Source organism: Onychostoma macrolepis, chromosome 20, assembly GCF_012432095.1.
Source record: "Onychostoma macrolepis isolate SWU-2019 chromosome 20, ASM1243209v1, whole genome shotgun sequence".
Taxonomy (NCBI): Eukaryota; Metazoa; Chordata; class Actinopteri; order Cypriniformes; family Cyprinidae; genus Onychostoma; species Onychostoma macrolepis.
The window spans coordinates 9,960,963-9,986,735 of NC_081174.1; the positions used below are offsets into that span (position 1 = coordinate 9,960,963).

The window sequence follows — 25,773 nt, forward strand, 5'->3', positions numbered from 1 at the left end:
ATAGTATATACAGTGAGGAAAATAAGTATTTGAACACCCTGCTATTTTGCAAGTTCTCCCACTTAGAAATCATGGAGGGGTCTGAAATTGTCATCGTAGGTGCATGTCCACTGTGAGAGACATAATCTAAAAAAAAAAATCCAGAAATCACAATGTATGATTTTTTAACAATTTATTTGTATGATACAGCTGCAAATAAGTATTTGAACACCTGTCTATCAGCTAGAATTCTGACCCTCAAAGACCTGTTAGTCTGCCTTTAAAATGTCCACCTCCACTCCATTTATTATCCTAAATTAGATGCACCTGTTTGAGGTCGTTAGCTGCATAAAGACACCTGTCCACCCCATACAATCAGTAAGAATCCAACTACTAACATGGCCAAGACCAAAGAGCTGTCCAAAGACACTAGAGACAAAATTGTACACCTCCACAAGGCTGGAAAGGGCTACGGGAAATTGCCAAGCAGCTTGGTGAAAAAGGTCCACTGTTGGAGCAATCATTAGAAAATGGAAGAAGCTAAACATGACTGTCAATCTCCCTCGGACTGGGGCTCCATGCAAGATCTCACCTCGTGGGGTCTCAATGATCCTAAGAAAGGTGAGAAATCAGCCCAGAACTACACGGGAGGAGCTGGTCAATGACCTGAAAAGAGCTGGGACCACCGCTTCCAAGGTTACTGTTGGTAATACACTAAGGCGTCATGGTTTGAAATCATGCATGGCACGGAAGGTTCCCCTGCTTAAACCAGCACATGTCCAGGCCGACTTAAGTTTGCCAATGACCATTTGGATGATCCAGAGGAGTCATGGGAGAAAGTCATGTGGTCAGATGAGACCAAAATAGAACTTTTTGGTCATAATTCCACTAAACGTGTTTGGAGGAAGAAGAATGATGAGTACCATCCCAAGAACACCATCCCTACTGTGAAGCATGGGGTGGTAGCATCATGCTTTGGGGTGTTTTTCTGCACATGGGACAGGGCGACTGCACTGTATTAAGGAGAGGATGACCGGGGCCATGTATTGCGAGATTTTGGGGAACAACCTCCTTCCCTCAGTTAGAGCATTGAAGATGGGTCGAGGCTGGGTCTTCCAACATGACAATGACCCGAAGCACACAGCCAGGATAACCAAGGAGTGGCTCTGTAAGAAGCATATCAAGGTTCTGGCGTGGCCTAGCCAGTCTCCAGACCTAAACCCAATAGAGAATCTTTGGAGGGAGCTCAAAGCCAGAAACCTGACTGATCTAGAGAAGATCTGTGTGGAGGAGTGGGCCAAAATCCCTCCTGCAGTGTGTGCAAACCTGGTGAAAAACTACAGGAAACGTTTGACCTCTGTAATTGCAAACAAAGGCTACTGTACCAAATATTAACATTGATTTTCTCAGGTGTTCAAATACTTATTTGCAGCTGTATCATACAAATAAATAGTTAAAAAATCATACATTGTGATTTCTGGATTTTTTTTTTTAGATTATGTCTCTCACAGTGGACATGCACCTACGATGACAATTTCAGACCCCTCCATGATTTCTAAGTGGGAGAACTTGCAAAATAGCAGGGTGTTCAAGTACTTATTTTCCTCACTGTATATATATATGCATCTATTGACAGTATAAGGTTGCGCTGCTGAGGCGAGGTTCACGCAGCCTCTCGAGGAGAAATCAAAACACGCAACACTAAGAAACTCAGCATACTGAGGTAAAAATTCAAAATTTATATTTAAAATACAGTTAGTTAGGCAACATCACTCACCATTACGACTATTTAATAGTTCTATAAACAGTTCAATGAGCAAATACAATAATATTAGGTCACTTACATTTTTGGCGGAACCACAGCGCATCTCAAAACAACCATCCGATTCATTGCTGAATGATTCAAAGTTTCATTAGCTAATGCATAAACATCTGATGAATCTGCCGTTTGAACGAATCGTTTGAATGAACGACTCACTCATTAAACGCTCACTACTGGCACCTACTGGCATTTTAATTTAGTTTAAAAGTATAATTTCCACCATTTCTTGTTTGTATATTCAATTTTTTTTTTTTTTAAATCTCATAATTTAATGTAGTTGTATTTTTCAGTTTAAATGATTTAATTTGATAACGTATAGATAATAACAATCACATTATTATAATTGAATTTATAGATCAAATGTAAGAATTTGAAATGAAAGTTAATGAAATTAGTGGGAAAAGTCCCTCTATAAAGGTAAAGAAAAAAAAATACCTTGGATAAAATGTAAAAAACATGCAGATTTTTAGCCTATGTCACAGCTGATAGAAAACCGATGACAATATTGCATTAGAATAAATTATCTTTGCAAAAAAACAAAACACACACACACATAATACATATATTTCCATTGTCCTCATTTGTAAGTCGCTTTGGATAAAAGTGTCTGCTACATTACTAAATGTATGTGTATATATATATATATATATATATATAAGCTCGATACCATAGAGCCCCCCCCCCCCCCCCAACATAACAAATCCCAATTTAACCCCTGTATATATATATATATTAGTGCTGTCAAACGATTAATCGTGATTAATCGCATCCAAAATAAAAGATTTTGTTTACATAATATATGTGTGTGTATGGTGTATATTTATTATGTATAAATACATACACACACATACAGCATATATTTTGAAAATATTTACATATATTTACATGTATATATTTATATTCATATCATTTATATCATGTATAAATATATTTAATATATAAACGTTACATATTTTTCTTAAATATATACATGCATGTGTGTATTTATATATATATATATATATATATATATATATATATATATATATATATACATAATATACACAGTACACACATATATATTATGTAAACAAATTTTTTTATTTTGGATGCAGTTAATTGCAATATAATATATATATTTAATATTTATTGTGACGAGTCAGTTGCCCTCCCCCTTATTGTCATCACCACCCCGTCCCTTATTCGCCGCCCTTCACCAGGCTCCCGACGGGAGTGGGTGTGTGAGAGAGGAGGGGCGTGGAAACAGCGAGGGCTGGCGGCGTGTGATGAGGCGCACCTGAATCGAATGGAGCCTCATCACCGCCACTGTTTAAATGCCAAGCGTGCCTCTCCTTGAGAGACCGGTCTCTTACCCCGTGCATGCACGCTGGTGTCCTCGTGGGTCCAGGAAGGAAGCGTAGAGGGACTTCCGCGCCACCGGAGACAAGTCCCGCCGGACTCCGCGGAAGAAGAGGAAGAGCCGCCGCTAGACTGAAGCCGCCGCCCCTCGCGCCCCGGACCCGAGCGGGAGCGCGTGCGGCCGCCGGACTCCGCCCCTTACCTGGACCCCTCCCTTCCAGAACACTGCCCTCCTTCACAAGCCCGGCAGCACGACGAGGACACCAGACCCCCTGTTTCTTTTGGACACTTTATTTTTTTGTTTAATGAAAGCCTCTCCAAGGCCTGACGCCACACCCACTGTGTCTGTCGTTGGCTCCTCCCGTCACAATATATAAAATGCCTTTTGTCATGTTTCAAAAAAAGTTCACTTATTTTGATGTGTTCTGTTTATTGCGCGTTTACTGCTCTTATCAGTACACTCTTGAGATGTTGTTGCTGCCTGTATAAAGTGCACTGTGTGAGATCCAGTATGCAGAGCAATGCATTTTTATATTAACTAGAATAAAGAAACTATGTAAGGTGACGTGGTGATAGAAAAAAAATCAATGCATGCATGTGTTCCAGCAAAAACTTTTGCAGGCAAAGTAAAGCATAGAAATATAATTTTTCACCATGTAGAGGGGCTCTGTAATATGAAATCAAAACTAATAAACACCAAAACTTATACTTTAGTGCTATAATGCATCATGGGTAACACTTAGATCATTGTTTTTGTGGATGTGTGCTGTTTCATATGATTAACAGGACTGTGTGGTGATGAAATGTAGAAACTAAAACTAAATATCTAAAACTATGTCAACATTATCTAGTTGAACATTGACCAGATAGGGTTACAAATAATTGAATCCCTGCCTCTTTTACAACCCTAATGGGGGTGTGGTGAAATTTTCCCATTACTCTGAACTGAACAAATTAAATTTATTCACTCGCTGCTTCACACTTGGTAAGATACAATGCCACAAACATTTTATTGACAAAACTATTTCAGTGGTTAATGTCCAGTTAATAATATTTGATTTCACTGTTGTTTATAAAACAATTATCTGTTATTTTATGCAAATAGTTGCAGAGGCTGTATGTTGTAGACGATCACATTCGGAAGCTACTGTCAGGGTTTAGCAAGTCGATTTCACTATACATTTTGACATAGGATACACTAGTGATGATGCAACAGGGCTATATGCGTGCAAGAATTGGAAGCCTACTGTGTAGTGCATACACAAAGGATTACATAAGAACAATAACGGACCACTACGTTGCATTATGTTTAGGTTCCCTTCTCAAAAAGAAGAGTAATTAATTGTATTGAATGTGCACCTGTAGTGTACTTAAAATCTTAAAAGTATATTTAAAAAAGCAGTTTTTGCAGGTAATATAATATTGATAAATAAAGGTAGTGTACATAAAGAGAGCAAATTTGAGTAAATTCATCAAATTAAAAGTTTTAATTGAAATCATTATGTTTAATAAACAACTGTGGTGTGTTATTCAATATTATTTTTAAAGTTAATATTTTAAAAGTACTAAACTGCAACTAAATCATAACAAATGTGTAATTACAAATATATTTAAATACATGGCTGTAACGTGGAGGCGTGACAACGGAGTGATGGATCCAAATGCATGCTTTATTTTAGAAAAACGTAGTCAGACAGGCAGGATCAAAACAACAGCAAACAATAGTAATCCAAGGCAGAGGCAAAACAGTTATCAATAAAACAGGTGAAGGTCTGGACAGGCAGCAAATGATCACAAAACAGATTAAAAGTCTAAGATCAAAAACATAAAAGGCAAGTCAAGGCAGGACAGATGACAACAAATGTTACAGGCTAAACAATCACAGACAGACAGACAGAAAGACAGAGCATGCCGTGCGTACGTGGTGTGCAATTCTTAGGCTGCATCCGAAAACTGAAAAATGCTGCCTTCGGAGGTAGCATTCCAAGGTAGGAAGGAATCTGATCGATTTTTGAAGGCAGCATAGATGTATTCTTCGCTGCCTTTGATATCCCACAATCCTGTGTGTTCCATTCCAAGACGGTTGAGCTAAAAAATAAAGATGGCGGCTGAAAGTTGCGTTTGGTGGTTAGTTTGTGTGTAAATGTATAGTTCTGATGAACTTTTTGCACTTTTGATGTTATTTCTAGCGAGAAATGAGTATTATAGTAATTAAATATTCGTTTAGTTATCACCAAAACTCTTTCTATTTTGTTGTAGATCGTTGAACCGTTACGCTGCCTCAGAAGCCTGTCTGAAATTACTTATCGTGTGGTGCCTCGTGCATAAACGCTGCCTGCAAAGTCATTGCCTCATGAGGCAGGGAGGCAACAAGGCAGCTGCCTAAGTTTTCAGATGCAACCTCCTAATAAGAAACAGCTGTGAACTAATGATGAGCTTTGATGAGTCCAAGCAAAGGATTATGGGAAATGGAGTCTGGGTTGATTGGTAAAGGATACAGGATGGGGTGTCCTCTAGCAGAGCTCCTGGGCACTCCAGTTAGAGACTGTGACAATGACATAAAAGTTTCTATTGAGAAGACATCAAAATATAATTTAGTTTACCACAAATACTTGTCAGTACATTAAGCAGTACAGTTTAACCAAATTTCAAGGACAGTATAAGTAATTATGAAATTACATATAAAAATATACTTAATATACTTAAGTCCTACTTTAGACATCAGTTAAATAGTTTTATACAGTATTTCACAGCTTTGGTCTATAGGAGGTAAAATCATATAATACATTCTCTACCACAGTTGAGATGTGTGACATATAGAAACAAGTATAAATCTCATTATTTATTTCTACTGCCTGCATCTGCCTAAAGTCTGATTCTGTTGGATCATCATGGCTAAACGTGTTGCTGTGATTGGAGGAGGAACTTCTGGACTGGCCTGCATCAAATGCTGCCTGGATGAAGGTCTGGAGCCAGTGTGTTTTGAGACTAGTGATGACATTGGAGGACTCTGGAGGTTTAAGGTGAGATATCTCCATATGATTGGGTCCATTGAAGTTGTGCATGTGAAGAAAAAAGGGGGCCAAGCACTGAGCCCTGAGGCACAGTTTGTTGCAGAGAAGTAATAAACAGCATGCTCCAAGAAACTGATCCATTTTCTTGATGTCTTTCCATCTTAGGAAAATCCAAATCCAGATCGTGCTAGCATTTACCACTCTTTGATTATCAACACTTCAAAGGAGATGATGTGCTACAGTGATTTCCCCATTCCTGCCCACTTTCCAAACTACATGCACCACTCCCTCATCATGGACTACTTCCGCATGTACGCTGACCACTTCCAGCTCAAACAGCACATCCGCTTCCAGGTCAGAACTGAAAGGTTTTGATGACATATTAAAACTGTGAAGTTATGAATATACAGTACTGCAGCCCAAGACTGGTTGCCCACTGAAGCTAAGCAGAGTTGAGTCTGGTCAGTACCTGGATGGGAGACCTTCTGAAAAAACTAGGTTGCTGCTGGAAGAGGTGTTAGTGAGGCCAGCAGGGGGTGCTCACCCTGCAGTCTGTGTGGGTCCTAACGCCTCAGTATAGTGACAGGGACACTATAATGTCAACAAGAACCGTCCTTCGGATGAGATGTTAAACCGAGGTCCTGACTCTCTGTGGTCATTAAAAATCATCCAGGTGGATGAGGAGTTACCCCCTGACAATGTAGAGTGCTTAGAAATGTAATGAATTATTATGTTTGTGTTTCCTAGACAAAAGTCCTTCATGTTACACCAAGGCCAGACTTCCCTCACTCTGGACAATGGGATGTAGAGACAGAGTCCAAAGATGGTCGGAGAGAGAAGCAGGTGTTTGATGCTGTGATGGTTTGCACTGGACACCACTGTCACCCTCATCTCCCTCTACAGGACTTTCCAGGTGCAGTACATGTGATGACTAAGCAAACAGAGTGTATGTACAAAGTGCAACAGCATAATGTCAATAAAAGGCCAAACACTCTTTGAACTTTGGGTGTACAAGAGTCGTTAGGCTTTATCACAACTCTGCTGTAACATTAAGTGAAATACCCTTCTCATTTTAATGTTGAATAGAAATATTATTTATGATTAGTAAGTTTACAGGGCTTGCAAAGAATTATGCAACATCAGTTCATGACTTCTCACTTATATATAATCAGATAAAGTGAAGAGTATGCATATTTGGCATGCTGCCCGAGGGGAGGGATCCAGAGTACTCCACCTCATCCTTATCTGGGATAGTAATAATTGACAGAGAGGAGCTGGGGTGGTGTAGGGTTGAGAAGGCTGTATATATACCTCATATTATTGTGTAATTAAGTTGATTATCTAAATGTTTCCATCTGGTGGTAATCGGTTGATTATCTGAACATCTCCTCCCGAACTTTGTTAACAGAACATCTTTATGTTCAATATGCATATGCAATGAGACACTAAAGTTATTATATATAAAAAGTTATATTTTAAATGCTACATTACATATATCTGGATTTCAATCATGACAACTTTTGAGATAGTTTTAGCATGTTAATGGATATGACAACGTTATAATATTTGGTCTTAGTGGATTAGATCTGCTACACTTTCTGCCGCAGCTGTTGATGCTGCTGGTGCTCCAGAGCAAGTATGGAGTTGCTGCTGTCAGTACAAACATGGAGCTGAACAGGCACAAATAAGCATCATAAAATCTTGTATCAGATCTAGACAGGTGGAGCTGGGGGAGGTGGAGGGATTCAGAGGAACTCTAAAGGCCCCGATATACTTCAAATGAAATCGAAGAACAAACTGATATGACGTCATTTCGAACAAAATCAGGCCGAAACTAAGTTTGTTTTGAGTTTGTTTCGGCAGTTCGAAACAGCTCACCAAAGCGAACTTTCTGGGGGAGTTTGTTTTGGCTCCTAAACACCTTTGAGCTACCATTGGTCCTTGGCGATTATGCATTTGGTGGGTGTGTTCTGGAAATCCACCTTCTTTGAAGTGCCACAAATGACCTGTATGAACGCTCTCGGAGAGACTTTAAAGATTCAGAGAAAGCATTTCTTCCTAGAAAGAAATTGCAACGAAGCTTGGTGTCGACAACTCGGAGTTATGCAAAAAGCGACGTACAGAAACATCAGATGCAAGTTTTCCAAAGCCATAAAAAGAATGAAAGGAAAGAGTAAAGATATAAGGTAGCACCAAATACATGTGTTTCAAATAAATGTTACACCATACTGCTGCTGCTGCTGCTGCTGTTGTTCTTTCAATAAGCGAATTTAAAAGGTATACAATAAATGAAATGCCAAAAGAACTTACAATAATAAACCTTTGTTTTTATCAAATCATGACACCACATTAAATATAAAAAGGTGTAATAATTTTAATAATTTTAATCCAGTTTAATGGAGTTAACTAAAAAACTAAAAAAGTTTTCAGACTATGAGCCATTCACACTTAAAGGACTGATTATGAAAATGGAATGGTTCTTTTGTATTGCAAAAATGTACTTGACTCTGAACTGCTGCTGCTGCACAAGTATCGTGACACATGTTTACATGAATCTACATCCCGCCTCCAGCATCGTGGGGGTGTTGGAATGTTCGAAAACAGTATACCGTTGCTCAGCCTTTGCAAACTTCTTTTTGCCCCCAAATGAAGAACGAAAATGAACTTCATCTGAAGTATATCAGGGCCTTAATAGTTGCAGGGCCATCTTACAGTAAACACTGAACCAGACTATTTAAATTTTGAGCAAGTAATCTCATTGTGTCACGTCCTCTGTTGTGTCTGTCATGTGTTCCCGCCTCTTGTTTCCATATTTGGTCATGTTCCTGTCCTTGTTAAGTGTGATTATTAGTTTATTCTGTTCAGGTGTGTGTGATTGTCTTGTGTGTGTATATAAGGTCCTGTCTGTTCAGTTAGCGTTTGTCTGGTCTACTCGTTATTCCCCGGTGTTCCTGTCTGTGTTAACCTTGCCTTGTCTTGATGTCATTATTAAAGACTATTATTTGGAAGTTTACCCTCGTCTCCGTGTTCCTCGTCCCTCCCTGCTGTGTGCACCGTGACAGAAGACCAGACCTAACAGTAAGCGGCGCCCCTTCACCACGTTTTGTTTTCCGTTTTTCTTAAGTCTTTTGTTTTGGTTTTCTGGTTTTGGTCCTGTCTGTCCCGCGGCATGGAAGTCGCCGCTCGTCCTTCCGCTCCAGCCCACGGTTAGGCGTGGGAGTTCGGCGGATCGCCGCGAGTGCCGCGAGTCCGTTGGCCGCGAGCCTATCCAGTTGGCCACCGTCCGTGGCTTTCTTCAGCCCGCCGTTCGCGGGAAAATCGACGCCGCCGTCCGCGGCTCTTCAGCCCGCTGTTCGCGGGAGAATCGTCGCCGCCGTCTGCGGCTGTCCTCAGTCTTGTTCACGGGCTGCCGCTCGAGCACGCCGCCGATTACGGGGAAAGCCCACCCGAACGTCGGCGGTTCCCTCCCTTCACGCCGCCGTCTGCGGCTCACCTAACCCGCCTGGAAGTGCTGAGGCTAGCCAGCCTGGGGTATGGCAAGCCCGCCAGGAGTGCGTATGGCAAGCCCACCTGGAGCGTGTATGGCAAGCCCGCCTGGAGCTCCCGCCCGCCGGATGCCGCTGACTCAATGCCCGCCGGATGCCGCTGACTCAAGCCCGCCGGATGCCGCTGACTCAAGCCCGCCGGATGCCGCTGACTCAAGCCCGCCGGATGCCGCTGACTCAAGCCCGCCGGATGCCGCTGACTCAAGCCCGCCGGATGCCGCTGACTCAAGCCCGCCGGATGCCGCTGACTCAAGCCCGCCGGATGCCGCTGACTCAAGCCCGCCGGATGCCGCTGACTCAAGCCGCCGGATGCCGCTGACTCAAGCCCGCCGGATGCCGCTGACTCAAGCCCGCCGGATGCCGCTGACTCAAGCCCGCGGATGCCGCTGACTCAAGCCCGCGGATGCCGCTGACTCCAGTCCAGTACGGGTCCCCGTGGAGAAAGTCCACACGTTCCGGCCAGGAGTGCCGGTGTTGTCTTGTCTTGCCCACAGGAACATTTTAAACTTGCCTTGTCTTGTCCGCGGAGACTCGTTTGGGGCAGGCGGCTTTTCTTGTTGTGGCCATGGAGGCCATTCCAGCCGCCTGCCTCCCTGTCGTGGAAGCGGAGGCGGTTGCTGAGGACCTTGACAGGGCCCCTGACTCCCTGTCATGCCCAGAAGAAGCCTCAGCTTCCGAGCTGTTCCTGTGGGCTGTCCTGTCTGTGTGTCTGGCCTGTCCTGTCCCTGTCCTGTCCCTGTCTGTTACGCCCTGGAGGGCTATCCGGTCCTGTATGTGAGTCTGGCCAGTGTCGTGTCCTGTCTGTTACGCCCTGGAGGGCTCCTGATACCCCCTGGATTCCCCTAGGAAATTTTGGGGGTAGTAGAGCTCTGTGTGGAGTGGCCGGGCCGAGGGACCGAGGCCACGGCCACGAAGACCATCTGCCATGGCCGCCTGAGCTCCCAGCCCTGCCATGGCCTCTCTGTTACGCTCTGGAGGTCCCCGTCCTGTGTTCCTGTCCATGTCTGTCCTGAGGGGCCTCCAGAGTGCCCACCCTCCCTCCCTGTTGGAACTGTTAGGCGCGGGACGCCTTCCGGGAGGGGAGTACTGTCACGTCCTCTGTTGTGTCTGTCATGTGTTCCGCCTCTTGTTTCCATATTTGGTCATGTTCCTGTCCTTGTTAAGTGTGATTTATTAGTTTATTCTGTTCAGGTGTGTGTGATTGTCTTGTGTGTGTATATAAGGTCCTGTCTGTTCAGTTAGCGTTTGTCTGGTCTACTCGTTATTCCCCGGTGTTCCTGTCTGTGTTAACCTTGCCTTGTCTTGATGTCATTATTAAAGACTATTATTTGGAAGTTTACCCTCGTCTCCGTGTTCCTCGTCCCTCCCTGCTGTGTGCACCGTGACACATTGGCTGCACAATTAGTAGAGGCAGCAGAGTTTCATGGATGCGATAGTCATATGTGTGTTTCCATGTTATAGTGGATAACTATTTAAAATCCTCTATTTAGGAATAGACACGTTTAAGGGAAAATTCTTCCACAGCCGTGATTACAAAAACCCAGAAGATTGGCGAGGGAAGAGGGCGGTTGTGATTGGCATTGGAAACTCTGGAGGAGATATTGCTGTGGAGCTGAGCAGAATGGCCAAACAGGTGATGCAACTACAGTATAAATAATTATAGTGTATGAATTATTATTCCACATGACATATTTTATCTATATTACATTACACCAATCATATTGTTTGATAAATATATTGATATTTTTACTTTAAAGTAATACTCAATCCAAAAATGAAACTCTTCATTTTCTTACCATCATGATGTTCCATGATGAAAAAAGAGATTCATCTGACTTGTTTGTTATATTTCAGGTTTATCTGAGCACTCGAAAGGGATCTTGGATATTAAATCGTGTAGGAGACAAAGGTGTTCCTTTCGATATGATGTTTAATAATAGAGGGCTAATGTTGTTTCTTGGATGGTTGCCACTTGGATTTCTTAACAAATTGGGAGAGAAGCAACTCAATAAACGGTTCGACCACAAGCTCTATGGGCTGCAGCCTGCTCACAGGTACTGTGAACACTGGAAGAAATAAGACTCTGATGATGTTGGTCAGAGTTAAAGGGATAGATCACCAACAAATTAAAATTCTGTCATCATTTACTCACCCTCAAGTAGTTTCAAACCTGTATGAATGTCTTTGTTCTGAAGAATGTGGGAAACACAGCAGTTCTGGGGCACCATTGACTTCCATAGTATTTTTTTTTTCCTACTATGGAAGTCAATGGTGCCCCAAAACAGCCTGGTTACAAACTTTCTTCAAAATATCTTCCTTTGTGTTCGGCAGAAAAAAGAAACTCATACAGGTTTGGAACTACTTGAGGGTGAGTAAATGATGACAGAATTTTCGGAAACACTTTATTTTGATGGTCCCTTTTGAACATTCTGTTGACACTAAGTAATGTTGCAACTACATGTCAACAAACTCTCATAAGAGTATTAGTAGACTGTCTGCTTCATATCTACTAACTTCTTATTGTGTTGGTCTCCCAACCAGTGTTGGGCTAGTTACTCAAAGAATGCAATTTATTACTCATTACTAGTTACTCCTTTCAAAAGTAATATTGTTACTTTACTTATTACTTTCTGGCAACAGTAATTAGTTACACTACTAGTTACATTACTTTTTCTTCACGCCCCACAGAATTTGTAACTGTGTATCTTCCACATTAAATTCTTCTAGAATATTACTAACAACATATTTCTGCCTCATCATTTGACCAAAATCCACATCGGATCTCAGTCAGAAGTTATTACAAACACTCAATGATTGATAGTGACATTCAAGAAGAAGTGTTGTATTCATCTCATTAATTGTCGTGTGTAGCTTGAAGTAATTTTTCCGTTACCCATATGCGATTAAATTTCGTTGTGTATTTTATCAAATCACATGAGTTTGTAAGAAACTGTTTAATTTTCCAAAAATATTTTTAATTATATTAATATAATGTACCACATGCTGATCAGAGGGATGCAATGCCAGAGTAAAATAAAGCCACAACTCACACAACAGATCTTTTTCCTGACAAAATCAATATAATGCAATATTTCTATCTGCTGAATGTAAGCTTTTCCATATTCCAAGCTTGCCTGCTACACTGGGGACATCACATGCATGTGCGAGTCGTGAGAATTATGAAAATAAATCTAGGAATTATTTGATTGTTAGATTTTAAATCAGCGGGGTTGAGGCATCAAAAGTAACTAAGCTGTTTTATGGAAAGTAACTGTAATATTATTACTGAAATCTTATTAATAATTAGTTACACTACTAGTTACTGCAAAAAGTAATATTATTATAGTAACTAAATTACTAGTAACTAGTTACTGCCCAACACTGCTCCCAACAGATATTCTACTGACTATAAGTAACTTTGCAAGAACGTGTCAACTTAATCTAACCCTAACCCTACCAGTCAACTAATACACTACAATCTAATGAGAGTCAGTAGAAATGTAGGTGCAACATTACTTATAGTCAATAGAATGTGTTAAAGGGATAGATCACCAACAAATTAAAATTCTGTCATCATTTACTCACCCTCAAGTAGTTTCAAACCTGTATGAATGTCTTTGTTCTGAAGAATGTGGGAAACACAGCAGTTCTGGGGCACCATTGACTTCCATAGTATTTTTTTTTTCCTACTATTGAAGTCAATGGTGCCCCAAAACAGCCTGGTTACAAACTTTCTTCAAAATATCTTCCTTTGTGTTCGGCAGAAAAAAGAAACTCATACAGGTTTGGAACTACTTGAGGGTGAGTAAATGATGACAGAATTTTCGGAAACACTTTATTTTGATGGTCCCTTTTGAACATTCTGTTGACACTAAGTAATGTTGCAACTACATGTCAACAAACTCTCATAAGAGTATTAGTAGACTGTCTGCTTCATATCTACTAACTACTTATTGTGTTGGTCTCCCAACCAGTGTTGGGCAGTTACTCAAAGAATGCAATTTATTACTCATTACTAGTTACTCCTTTCAAAAGTAATATTGTTACTTTACTTATTACTTTCTGGCAACAGTAATTAGTTACACTACTAGTTACATTACTTTTTCTTCACGCCCCACAGAATTTGTAACTGTGTATCTTCCACATTAAATTCTTCTAGAATGTTACTAACAACATATTTCTGCCTCATCATTTGACCAAAATCCACATCGGATCTCAGTCAGAAGTTATTACAAACACTCAATGATTGATAGTGACATTCAAGAAGAAGTGTTGTATTCATCTCATTAATTGTCGTGTGTAGCTTGAAGTAATTTTTCCGTTACCCATATGCGATTAAATTTCGTTGTGTATTTTATCAAATCACATGAGTTTGTAAGAAACTGTTTAATTTTCCAAAATATTTTTAATTATATTAATATAATGTACCACATGCTGATCAGAGGGATGCAATGCCAGAGTAAAATAAAGCCACAACTCACACAACAGATCTTTTTCCTGACAAAATCAATATAATGCAATATTTCTATCTGCTGAATGTAAGCTTTTCCATATTCCAAGCTTGCCTGCTACACTGGGGACATCACATGCATGTGCAGTCGTGAGAATTATGAAAATAAATCTAGGAATTATTTGATTGTTAGATTTTAAATCAGCGGGGTTGAGGCATCAAAAGTAACTAAGCTGTTTTATGGAAAGTAACTGTAATATTATTACTGAAATCTTATTAATAATTAGTTACACTACTAGTTACTGCAAAAAGTAATATTATTATAGTAACTAAATTACTAGTAACTAGTTACTGCCCAACACTGCTCCCAACAGATATTCTACTGACTATAAGTAACTTTGCAAGAACGTGTCAACTTAATCTAACCCTAACCCTACCAGTCAACTAATACACTACTAACACTCTAATGAGAGTCAGTAGAAATGTAGGTGCAACATTACTTATAGTCAATAGAATGTGTTAAAGGGACCATCAAAATAAATTGAAACTGAATTTTCATTTTTGGGTGAACTATCCCTTGAAGTTAAGCATATTCTCTTCAATATTATATGGTGTTGTATAGTGCTGTTTTTTTTTTTTTTTTATCTGGCAGAGTTTTCAGCCAACATCCCATGGTCAATGATGACTTACCAAACCGCATCCTCTCCGGTACCGTCTCAGTCAAGCCAAACGTTCAAGAGTTTCGTGGATCAAGTGTGGTGTTTGAGGATGGCACTGTTGAGGATGACATTGATCTGGTGGTGTTTGCCACAGGCTATACTTTCTCATTCCCCTTCCTGTCTTCACATGTAATTCCTGTCTCAAAGAACAAAGTATCCCTGTACAAATACATATATCCCCCAGGACTGGAGCGGCCAACTTTAGCCGTGATTGGTCTGATCCAGCCTCTGGGAGCCATTATGCCCATCTCTGAGATGCAGGCGCGCTGGGCCACGCGTGTTTTTAAAGGTATCCAACATGACGCTGACCTCCTACATGCTAAAAAAAAAAATTCAGTGGCATTTATGGTTTCATGAAGATCATTCAATATCCATGGAACCTTTCTATTGTGCAAAAGGTTTATAGAGGAAATAGGTTTTAAATGTTCTGAAATATGAGATGTCCCCCTGCAATTCTGTACATTATAATTTTATTAAAGATTATAATTAACCTTTTACAATGTCACTAAATGTTTCTTGCATCAAAAACATTTATCCTTTATCTGTTTTCACCTGTAGAATTAGACTAATGCTCCTAAAGCTTAAGACATCTATGATGTTCTTGCAGCTTATTTTGGTCTTTTTAGTTTGGAAGTTTTAAGTTTTGAAGTTATATCTACATAGTACATCAAACCCATATTTATATTGTAAAGAAAACCCTTTATATTTTTTCATGAAATTGCCCTTAAAACATATTAGTCTTTAAGTAAAGCATGAACATGTAAGAACATTATTAATGTTAATAAGCATACAGTGTTTTTGTATGTAACAAAGCTGTGATATTCTCACTTAGGACTGTGCAAACTGCCTCCAATGACTGCAATGACGAAGGACATTAAAGCAAAAGAGGAAGCAATGGCTCAAGGTTCTCCACACTTAACATCTCACATGAACATGTATCGCAACGTTTACACTATTCCAACAGTTAAAAGTATGTAATTTCAGTGGATCTTGATCTTAATCGTGTTCTCATGCAGGTATGTGGCCGCCCAGAGACACACCGTCCAGGTGGACTACATCCCCTACATGGATGAGTTGGCTAAACAAGTGGGTGTCCGTCCTTCTATCCTGAAGTTGCTCGTGACAGACCCTAGACTGGCTCTGAACGTCATGTTTGGGCCCTGCACCCCGTACCAGTTTCGGCTGCACGGGCCGGGCCAATGGGAAGGTGCGCGTCAGGCCATCCTGACTCAGTGGGATCGAGTCAACGAGCCCCTGAGAACACGCTGTACACCAGAGCCGCAGTCACAGCGCTCCTCTCATTCACTCATATTCTCAGTGTCTGTTGCTGCGCTGCTGTCTGCTCTGTATTACAGCAGAGCCAGCCTGCACACACTCATAGCAGACCCTTCATCACTCCTGGACAAGATCAGGGCGTTAGTACCATTGCCACTGACCACACAGTGATCCTGCAATGTGAATCAGAAACATAACATAGCTTTATAAAATCATTATGAAACATAAGTCAACTGGGCTTAACTGTAACAATTAAAAAAAAAAAGTAGTGTGTGAAATTCTTACATTCTGTGAATTTGCTATAGTAATACTGAAACTGATTTTTGAATTCCTTTGATTCATCAGCAAGTGCCCTCACATTTAAAAAAACATAATGTAGCTACATTTTAATGTAAATTGATTTTATTTGTAGTTTTTATGTAATTGTTTTAATTGTTGAAAACCAGCATGCACTATCAAACTCTTTCACTCTTTTTATTGAGTTACATTATAGATGTACAACTTCCAGCTATTACTGCCATTTAAATTGTAACAAATATAATTTTAGTAAATATATTTGTAACTTTCTGAGCATTATAAGATAAGTATAAATATACTTTTTCAGGACTACGCTAGCGATTTTAACCATTGAGCATATTCGATTTGTTCCAAGTAATATCAAAATGTTACTGCATTATTATGAAGAAATTAAGAAAAAAAATGTAATTTTTGTGTAACTACATTTAATTTTAGTGGATCAATGCTCACAGTCAAAAATATATATAAAAACAGCAACTCATTGTAAGTTGTTATTTTTATTGTAAGTTGCGATACATGCTCATGTTTACTGCTTTAAGTAAATGTATTGGCACATGAATAAGCATGGATAGGCTATAAAAGTTATTAAAATAGGTCACTTTGGAGGTCACTATTAGAACACTTATCACGTGAAAGTATGGAAACTATATCATTTGAATTGTACAGGCTATATTTGCCCACAACACAAATTTCTCAAAACATCTTATTTTATTTTTACACACACACACAAAAAAAAGGGTACAGGTGAGTAAATGATGACAGAATTTTAATTTTTTTGATGAACTATTAATTAAAGATTATGAAAAACCAATTCAGTCAATGTCAACAATGCTGCAATACCAACATTACAGTCTAATCACAGTTTAGACCACTTACACAAAATGTGTAGTTACTATGTTTTACTTGGGAGTAACAAAGTAAAAATCAACACAAACCATGCTGACTTTTATGATACTTTCACGATGTGTTTTAAAGCTTAAAATGCCCTGGTTGTATGAAAAAAGTGCAGTGTCATCGTTCTGCCAAACATCTCCTTTTGTGTTCCACAGACGAAAAAAAGCTATTGGTTTGCTGGGGGAAATATTCCTTGAACGACATGTTATAATAGCTGAAACAGCTACTCATAAAAGCTTTTTGTAGACAAATAAATTTAAAAACTAAAGTTTGGAGTGTTCATGAAAGTTATAGTTTAAATAATTACATTAAAAATATTACATTGTATATATCCAGCTAGGCTAAAAGTGTGTTAGATTTAATTTGGATATTGATTTAGATATTTCTGTGAAGAAAATAAGAATCGAGAGTTCATCTTTCATATAACTGTATACAGTTTTTTTGGGAGAATGTAGAAAATGTTATTAGAAGGTAAACGTATATTATTATTAATATAAATAATTTTGATATATGTATAAAACTCCAATAAAAATAATTTTATTATTTTGGAAAAATTCAGAAATATTCAAGATCCAACAGGAGATCAAGAATTACAGCACCTGCTTGGAGAACATTAATAAAAAAATATATATATTTTCATGAATATAGAGTTTTTGATTTGCTATGTACACTCGTGTACACATTTGTAGACCTATACTTTGTTCTAATAATAATAAAAAAAAAAAGACAGTCAAGCTTCATCCAAAAAGTATAAAGGGAGAGCGCCATCTGCTGTGTCTCACATGTTAAAGACGCTCCTTCGGTCGCTGACGCTGCGCAGCGCCTGTACGCGCTGACGTCAGGCTCTCGTGGATTGGCGCTCTGCCATCTTTGATTGTGCGACAGGCCGCGGCGCGAGCGGGGCCCTCTCTCGAGCGCACGAGAAACCGCCAACCGCCCGTTACTGCTCACCTCACACCGGCGGCGCGACCACACACACATACAGAGAAAGAAAACGACAGGGAGAGGGAGATAAACGCTTCTCTCTCTTTTGTGGAGGAGGTTTTTGTGGGTCGCTAACCGCTCGGCTAGCTGGGACTAGCGTAGCACGAGCTTTTTGTAATCCACAGCCGGCCTCTTTCTCAAACAACACACGCTCAAACACACAATACAAAGGGCCAGGACACAGACCTTCTGGACGGAATAAACGATATACTTGAAGAAAGAGACGGGACCGGCGGAGACAGGTAAGTTAACGTTAACGGCTAGTCAGCGTGCTGCTGCTTCTGCTGCTCTCTTAGAAGAAAAGACACAGTCTGGCTAATGTTAGCACTGCCATGAGCAACGAGAAATCACGCAACCAAAACCAGTTTTCTTTTCTCTCACATAGGTCGGCATTAATATGGGCAGGTTTAGTTTATATGTTGCTGAAAGATGATAACTGGATAGTCTGGGGTAGAATTTGGGGTGAATGGGGGTTTGGAGGCCACCTCACAGGGCCCAATTGACCAGCCATTTTTAATAAATGACTCATTTTGCCGGTAAAATACTATTGGGGTTATTTGGAGAATTATTTGCTTTGTTAAATCACATGTTTGATGCATCGACACGACTTCAAACCGATAGTTATATTATTGCATTTTAAATCTGAAAGGCAGGTTCGAAGTGAAGGAAGGCAGTAGTTACCCAGTGTCCTATTCTTGGTTGTGCAGAGGTAGGTTAGCCAAAGGTGATGGCTCACATGACTTTTCCAAGTACATCAAACAAAACATTAAAATCAGTGCATGCAAATGAACGTCCCCAACTTCCAATTTACCATAAGCAAGTGTACTAAGAGGCACTCAGCAGTAGAATTGAATGCTTAGTCCCCATCAGTGTTAGACTTATGCATATGTTAGGTTTAATCCTGGAAATTCTACTGTATCGTATTTGATGCATGACACTAAAGCATCTAAAATGATCAACATGGTGAAAACGTGAGTGAAAAACCTGTTGTACATAATCTTTTACTTCCTTCCCACCCTCAGATTGGTGGATTATACATGCTTAGCAAGAAAAAGACATTTTAAAATTTAAAATTACAGAGCTTTGATCATAAAACAAAGCATTTAATTGTCCTCTTATTGTTGCATATTATTTGGTGTTATGGAGTGACAACTGATATTTGTATGCATTTAATGTAAGTAGTCTGCTATACTGTTAAAAAAACTCATTGATATACAAGCTGTCAGAATTTCATCTTACTTTTTGGATATATAAATAACAGCATCTGCACCAAATTGCATATTTTTGCTCATTTTGGGCCTCTGAATAAATTTAGGTGAGGCGCTCCATATTCTCATTGTTTCATACCATATGGGCCATAAAAGCCTGATATGTCAAATATGATGCAATACATAAAGCGCATGCAAACTTTTGTAGTTTTTCTATGAAATTTAAATATTCTATAAAAACGTGACTTTTCTGAATATAACTAGATATTGCAGGCTTGATGGGGGTTATACAACTTGCTGTTATCTTAATGTATAATTCATTCTTTTGTGATCCACTTCACAAATTACTCATTCCTTCTGTATGTATCATGTTTCATGGGCCTTGAGAATATAGATCCATGAGGTTTTGTGAAAACGGCATTAAACTGAGCAAGTCAGAAGCCTTTGGGCTCAAAGCATAACAGAGTCTTTCAGCAGAATCAGGAACAAGATTTGATTCATCACAGTGCAGAAGGAGGGAAGATACTTGTGAGTGTCAGTAGAGGAAGACTTCCACTTAAAGAGCTTTACATATTCATAAGAGGAATTGCCATCAAGAACACCATTTGTTGAATTAAGAAGCCTTAAGGGGTGCTTTTAACAAAGAAAGAAACAGAGCCACAGGAGATCAAGTGAATGTTTTGAGGCTTCCTGGTAACACTGGATCTAGTTGAGCTGTGAGGTTTCATATTGGAGTATGTTCTTCATTGATTTAAGGATGCCCCTCTCACCAATCTATTGAAAAGATATTGACTTTTCTCATCCCTCAGGGGCTGCAGCTCAATGCCAGTGATTTCTTGCATGCTTATTTGGGAATGTCACTGGAAAGCAGTGATTGGCTTGTGTTTTAGGTGGCAGATGGCCAGGTGATGGGGCGGGATGATTGGTTGCCAGAGGTTGGGGTTGAAAGAATAAAGACGTTTAATTGAAATCTCAAATCCATCTCAATCTCTCAGACCAAGTTCATCAGTGCTTAATATATGAATGGTTACACAACAATAGTAGCTATTGTTTAAAACATGAGTTAAATATTTCACATGCCTGGAATTAGTTATTTAAGAGTCACTTTTTCCCAGTCTTAACCGTTTTGGTCTGAGACATCCTAAGAATGAATCATGCTCTTTAGGGGGTTTTAGCTATTCATTGGTCTGTCTCCATCTCCTGTTCTGGCAGTTTCAACAAAGAGTCCCATTGGTTGCATTTAACTACCTGTAACCTTTCCTCCCTTTACAATACACCAGACCTCTATAAAGATGACATCTCTTGAGGTGTAGATTGAGAGGAAGCTGGCATTTAACCAGTGAAGCTGGTTATTCCTTAATGAAATGTGTCGGTAAATGCTGATAACCCAAAAGTATTCATTACACCTTCTGTCTTATAGTGTGACTTCTAGTTTGTGTGTGTGTGTTTAGAGCTGGTTTGCATGATGTTAAGTTTTATGCACTGTATGTATTTGATTTGGCATGATTGTTGCCTTTTAACTCTCTCCCAGAAGTGACCAAATGTTAAATGGTTTTGAGGCTTGTTGCTTCAGTGTTCAGTCTTATGTTCATTCATATTAAAGCTGATTTCTAACGGCTTCTGAAGATTTCAGTGTTAATTTTTGTTCTGGATGGCATTATATATAAATGTAGTTGTGAACAATACCACATTATCTTAATATTTCTCAGTGTGCAGTGCAGTAAATCTAATTGTGTATGGACATGATGAGGTGACCCTGTTGCTTCTACTGTGCTGTCTTGGCATAAGCCCTCACACCACATCAATTATGAATGGAGCCCCATGTGGCTCACGGGAGATTGCCGCACCCCTCCCCTTACTGTCTCTTCACCATCTACACTGACATCGGCATGGCAACATGATGTGCTTCATCGATTTGAACCATTGGGATTCAAAGATGTAGAGTTCTGACTGCCTTTGCAGTCCATTTCCTTCAAAGACACGCAAGTTGTTATAGACTGATATAATGGCTAGTCAAACTTGTTGGTCAATGTTTTGGAAGTGTTAGTGTATATGTAATAAATTCAGCACATGAGATTCTGCCTTAACCAGGAAGTAGGAAAGTCTGATAAAAGCCTGATTGTGCACTTACTGCTTTAGTTATTCTCTGGATGTTGGGGGCATGGCCTTGAATAAACCTTCCAGTTTGAACCACTGAATCTTATTTAGTAATGTTTGTGAAATGAGTATAAAGGCTGTCATTCGCATACGCTGTATTTGGGTAGGGTTGCTTCCTCGCGTGCACATTTGTCTGTTTGTCTCTGTAGTTGCTCAACAATGGCTCCTGGTGTTGTGATGTAGCCTGCTCTTAAGCCTGACAGGAAATACTGCTTAAAATTAGGGCTGCAAGATATTGGAAAACTCGCATTGCAATTTATTAATTGCAAATTATTGGGGTGATTTTTGTAGGTGAGTAAATCAGCATAGAAAAATAAACATATTTCAAGCATAGATAAATATAATAGAACAAAGATATAAATTAAATAAACAGTGCTTCATATTTTTCTGGTAAGTCTAACAGTATTCAGGTATACTGGTTGAATAATCAAATGTAAAATAACACTGCATAGTCTTCACTGTATAAATTAAATCTAATAAATCTGTTAAAGCTACAAAAGTAGATTTTTCTTGATTAATATTCGTGACGCAGAAAGCCTTAGGAACATTAAACTGCTGTGAACCAATATACTATCCATTTTCTTTATCAATTGTTTACCTTCACCTAAGCCATAAGCAACTGTTTGCAAGGATTTGCTGACTGCAGAGACATGCATTTTGACGATATTTTGCGCGCATGTGTTATTTCAGGCACGAATAGACACGGAAGTGTCGGGGTGGCGGGATGCGACAGCTGTCTTGAAATTGATTCTGTATAAATCTAACAATCAGTATACTAAAAAAACGCACATCCTGCAATGTGACTATTGCAGATGTGCACATCGCGATATTGATGCTGAAACGATATATCATTCAGCCCTACTTAAAATGCTTAAGAGGTGCAGGTGGAATATTAGAGAAAGTATCTGGTTTACCATCTGCTCACTGAATATTTTATTTCTTGTGCTCTTCTAAGGGGCTGGTTCTGAGGGGTGAGGCCGCAGGACCAGACTCAATGAGTTTCCAGCGAAATGTCCGAGAAGTCAGGGCAGAGCACCAAGGCAAAGGATGGCAAGACCAAGTATGCAACCCTTAGCCTCTTCAACACTTACAAGGGCAAGTCTCTGGAGACCCAGAAAACTGCAGGTGAGTCAACTGACCATTCTTACAAACAAGCTGTTGTTAATTACTGAGTTCTCTGTGGTGGGGTGAATCCCTCAATAGCTGTCAAGAACATGTTCAGGTTACATTTCACCTCGAAACCTAAAATGGTGAACTGCTTTTTGCATAAAGACAATGAAGCAAACAGAAAAATGCTTGCATTAAAATTAATTAAATAACATTTAATATAGACAGTCTATAGAAAGTCTTGCCAGATTTTGTGACTTGCACATGACTTGGGTAACTTGTAGTAATTTGCTCTCTAACTCTTATAATAAGAATGGTTCATTGAGTAGAGTGTCAAGTAATTCACTGGAGTCTTTGAACTGTCTTTCATTGAGCTCCCCGATCAGCCTCCTTTGCATTGCTGGATCAAATAAGCAGCCTTTGTCCACTCAGTTACTGCTGTGCATTCCTATGAGCTTAAAGATAGAGAGAGACTGCCCAAGAACATTTGTTGTAAGATATTGGTCATATTAACAATATTCCTGAACAAATGATGTTCATTTTATTACATATTAATGCTCTTTTGTTGGTTTTGATTGCTTCTGTTGTCGTAATTTGTAAGTCGCTTTGGATAAGTGTCTGCTAAATGACTAAATATAAATGTAAATGACTTTTGGTCAGAAAACTGAAATTTCTTTCTTTTCTTCCACTTAGTTGCTGCTAGACATGGGCTCCAAAGTTTGGGCAAAGTTGCGGTCAGTCGACGCATGCCCCCTCCGGCTAACCTGCCCAGCCTAAAAGCTGAGAACAAAGGCAACGATCCCAACGTTAGCATCGTACCCAAGGACGGCAGCGGATGGGCCTCCAGACAAGATCAACCAGGAGACGAACGGTAAAACTCCACCCTCTTAAATGATAGGTGTAGTTACTGTTGAAAGATGAGTTTTGGATTTTCCAAACATACTTTCACATCGTCCTGCGTGTTTTGCAGTCATTAGATTCTTCTATTCCACTGGCCCTTTTTTTTTTTTTTTATGATTGTAGGCAACAAGAAACCCCTCCACCACAGCCTAAGCCAACTGTGCCCCAGACCTCTGATGCCCCTCTGGGAGGCAGCCGCTCCTGGGCCAACAGCAAACAGTCTGGGCAGCTGGACGGTAAGCCGTTTCCTCTGTAAACCTTTTCATTGTTGTTCACTCTCAAAATGCTACTTGGTGAACTGTAAATCCTTATCTAAACAAATTTAAGCCGCAGATTTATCTGAAGTCAAGTGCTTAAGTCTCACTGTGTCTACAGGAGCTCCTCGGATGAGCAGTCAGTTCCATCAGGAGTTTCCAAGTCTGCAGGCGGCGGGTGAGGCGGAGAAATCAGGCGATCAGGAAGATGAACCCTACGGGCCGGGCCCCAGCCTCAGGCCTCAGAGTACGACCATCATCCTTCACCTTTTCTTATGAGCTTTGTTTAACTTATTGGTTGCAACTGTTTGGGGGAAAAAAGATATTCAGCAATTTCTTAATGAGAGTTCTTAAATATAAATCACCTTTCATCTCCATTACCTGCTCAGATGTGGGTAGCTGGCGGGAAGGTGGAGGCAGGAACTTAAACGTTGCTCCCAGCCCCTCAGAGGCCGATGGTAAGCCCTCTGAGGAGTCAAGTGTGGGTCGAGGCACACCATCTCCCTCTGGGGACTCCGATGAGGCAGGGAAACCCTCTGCTGGGGAGAGCAGAGAAAAGAGAGATGCCAGAGACAGGCTCCCACCTACTGCCCCTCAGCATAAACTTAATGGTGGCCAGCAAACGGCAAGAGGAATGGCATCTCCGTTCCATGCTGCCCAGTTCAGGAGCATGATGCCACCATATGTGAGTAATTTAGCCATTGTTTGTAATTTCATCTAGTTTCTGAAATGTGACATGCTGCTATGTATTGTTTTGTTTGGTACGGATTTTGTGAAGTGTATTTGGCAGTGATATTTTAATGTGCGCTTTATCTTTTCAGATGTTCAATGCTTACCCTCGAGGGCCCTTTCCTCCTGTACAAGGCAGCTTTAGGTACCCTGGACAACAGGAGATGTCCAAGTAAGTGATCCCATAAGGTCTGAACTTAAATGGCTTAAGATCTAGAGGCAAAAGTTGAAAGACAGTGTTACTTTGTCCTTTCTTTTGAATGAATGAATGGAGGCATTTATATAGCGCTTTTAATGTGTATTGCAATACACCCAAAGCGCTTTACAATCATGTGGGGGGTCTCTCCTCAACCACCACCAGTGTGCAGCATCCACTTGGATGATGCAACGGCAGCCACAGGACAACGGCGCCAGTGCGCTCACCACACACCAGCTACAGGTGGAGAGGAGAGAGAGTCATAGAGCCAATCAAGTGGATGGGGATTATTGGGAAGCCATGATAGACAAGGGCCAGTGGAGGGAATTTGGCCAGGACACCGGGGTTACACCCCTACTCTTTTACGATGAGTGTCATGGGATTTTTAATGACCACAGAGAGTCAGGACCTCGGTTTAACGTCTCATCCGAAAGACGGGTGAATTAACTTTTGTTGCCATGAATAATTTATTTTGATGAATTTGAAGTATTTACGTTAGACGGTGCTTTCTAAAGTTGAAGTTACAGTTCTAACTAGTTATTGACCTAAATTTGTCTGAAGGGTTAAAAGTGAAAGTGGAAGCAATTGAAAGTGAAATTTTCAAGACAAGCAAAATGGTATTTTGGAATACTTCCAGGTAGGGATGTACTGATATGAAAATTTTGGCTGATGATAATTCTTTATAGACCATTTCAAGGATGTAAACAACAACAAAGGCGTTGGAACTCTACTGCGCATGTCTGGCCCTGAAGCATTTCCGGTAGCGCCATTTTTAAATCTCAGATCTGTCAAAACAAGCGCGTACTATTTAAGTCTAGCGAAAGCGTAATATTTAAGTTATTTAATATATAATTAAATAAACGGTGATTGGAATACGTCCAAAATATGTCTGAGGCGCAAACCTA

The 25,773-nt window shown here is 40.1% G+C and overlaps 2 protein-coding genes across 3 annotated transcripts in view; both read left to right on the top strand.

Moving 5' to 3' along the window:
* Positions 1-4,059: 4,059 nt before the first annotated feature.
* Positions 4,060-17,535, top strand: LOC131526669 (flavin-containing monooxygenase 5-like). Of its 2 annotated transcripts, none has more exons than XM_058755034.1 (8): positions 4,060-4,124; positions 6,011-6,162; positions 6,319-6,507; positions 6,901-7,066; positions 11,189-11,331; positions 11,553-11,752; positions 14,801-15,156; positions 15,700-15,996. In XM_058755034.1, the coding sequence occupies exons 2-8, from the start codon at positions 6,031-6,033 to the stop codon at positions 15,843-15,845; spliced, it is 1,332 nt and encodes a 443-aa protein (XP_058611017.1). In that variant the 5' UTR covers positions 4,060-4,124; positions 6,011-6,030; the 3' UTR covers positions 15,846-15,996. The 2 variants fall into 2 exon arrangements, with proteins under 2 accessions (XP_058611017.1, XP_058611018.1); XM_058755035.1 differs by lacking the exon at positions 4,060-4,124 and having other exon boundaries at positions 5,654-6,162; positions 15,700-15,770; positions 15,882-17,535.
* Positions 17,536-18,130: 595 nt separating this feature from the next.
* Positions 18,131-25,773, top strand: part of prrc2c (proline-rich coiled-coil 2C) — a 38,467-nt gene continuing 30,824 nt past the window's right edge. The window contains exons 1-7 of the mRNA XM_058755033.1: positions 18,131-18,559; positions 22,638-22,807; positions 23,483-23,660; positions 23,813-23,925; positions 24,065-24,190; positions 24,333-24,628; positions 24,765-24,844. Of these exons, the coding sequence (XP_058611016.1) occupies positions 22,693-22,807; positions 23,483-23,660; positions 23,813-23,925; positions 24,065-24,190; positions 24,333-24,628; positions 24,765-24,844 (908 nt within the window). The 5' untranslated portion in view covers positions 18,131-18,559; positions 22,638-22,692. The remainder of the gene's footprint in view (positions 18,560-22,637; positions 22,808-23,482; positions 23,661-23,812; positions 23,926-24,064; positions 24,191-24,332; positions 24,629-24,764; positions 24,845-25,773) is intronic.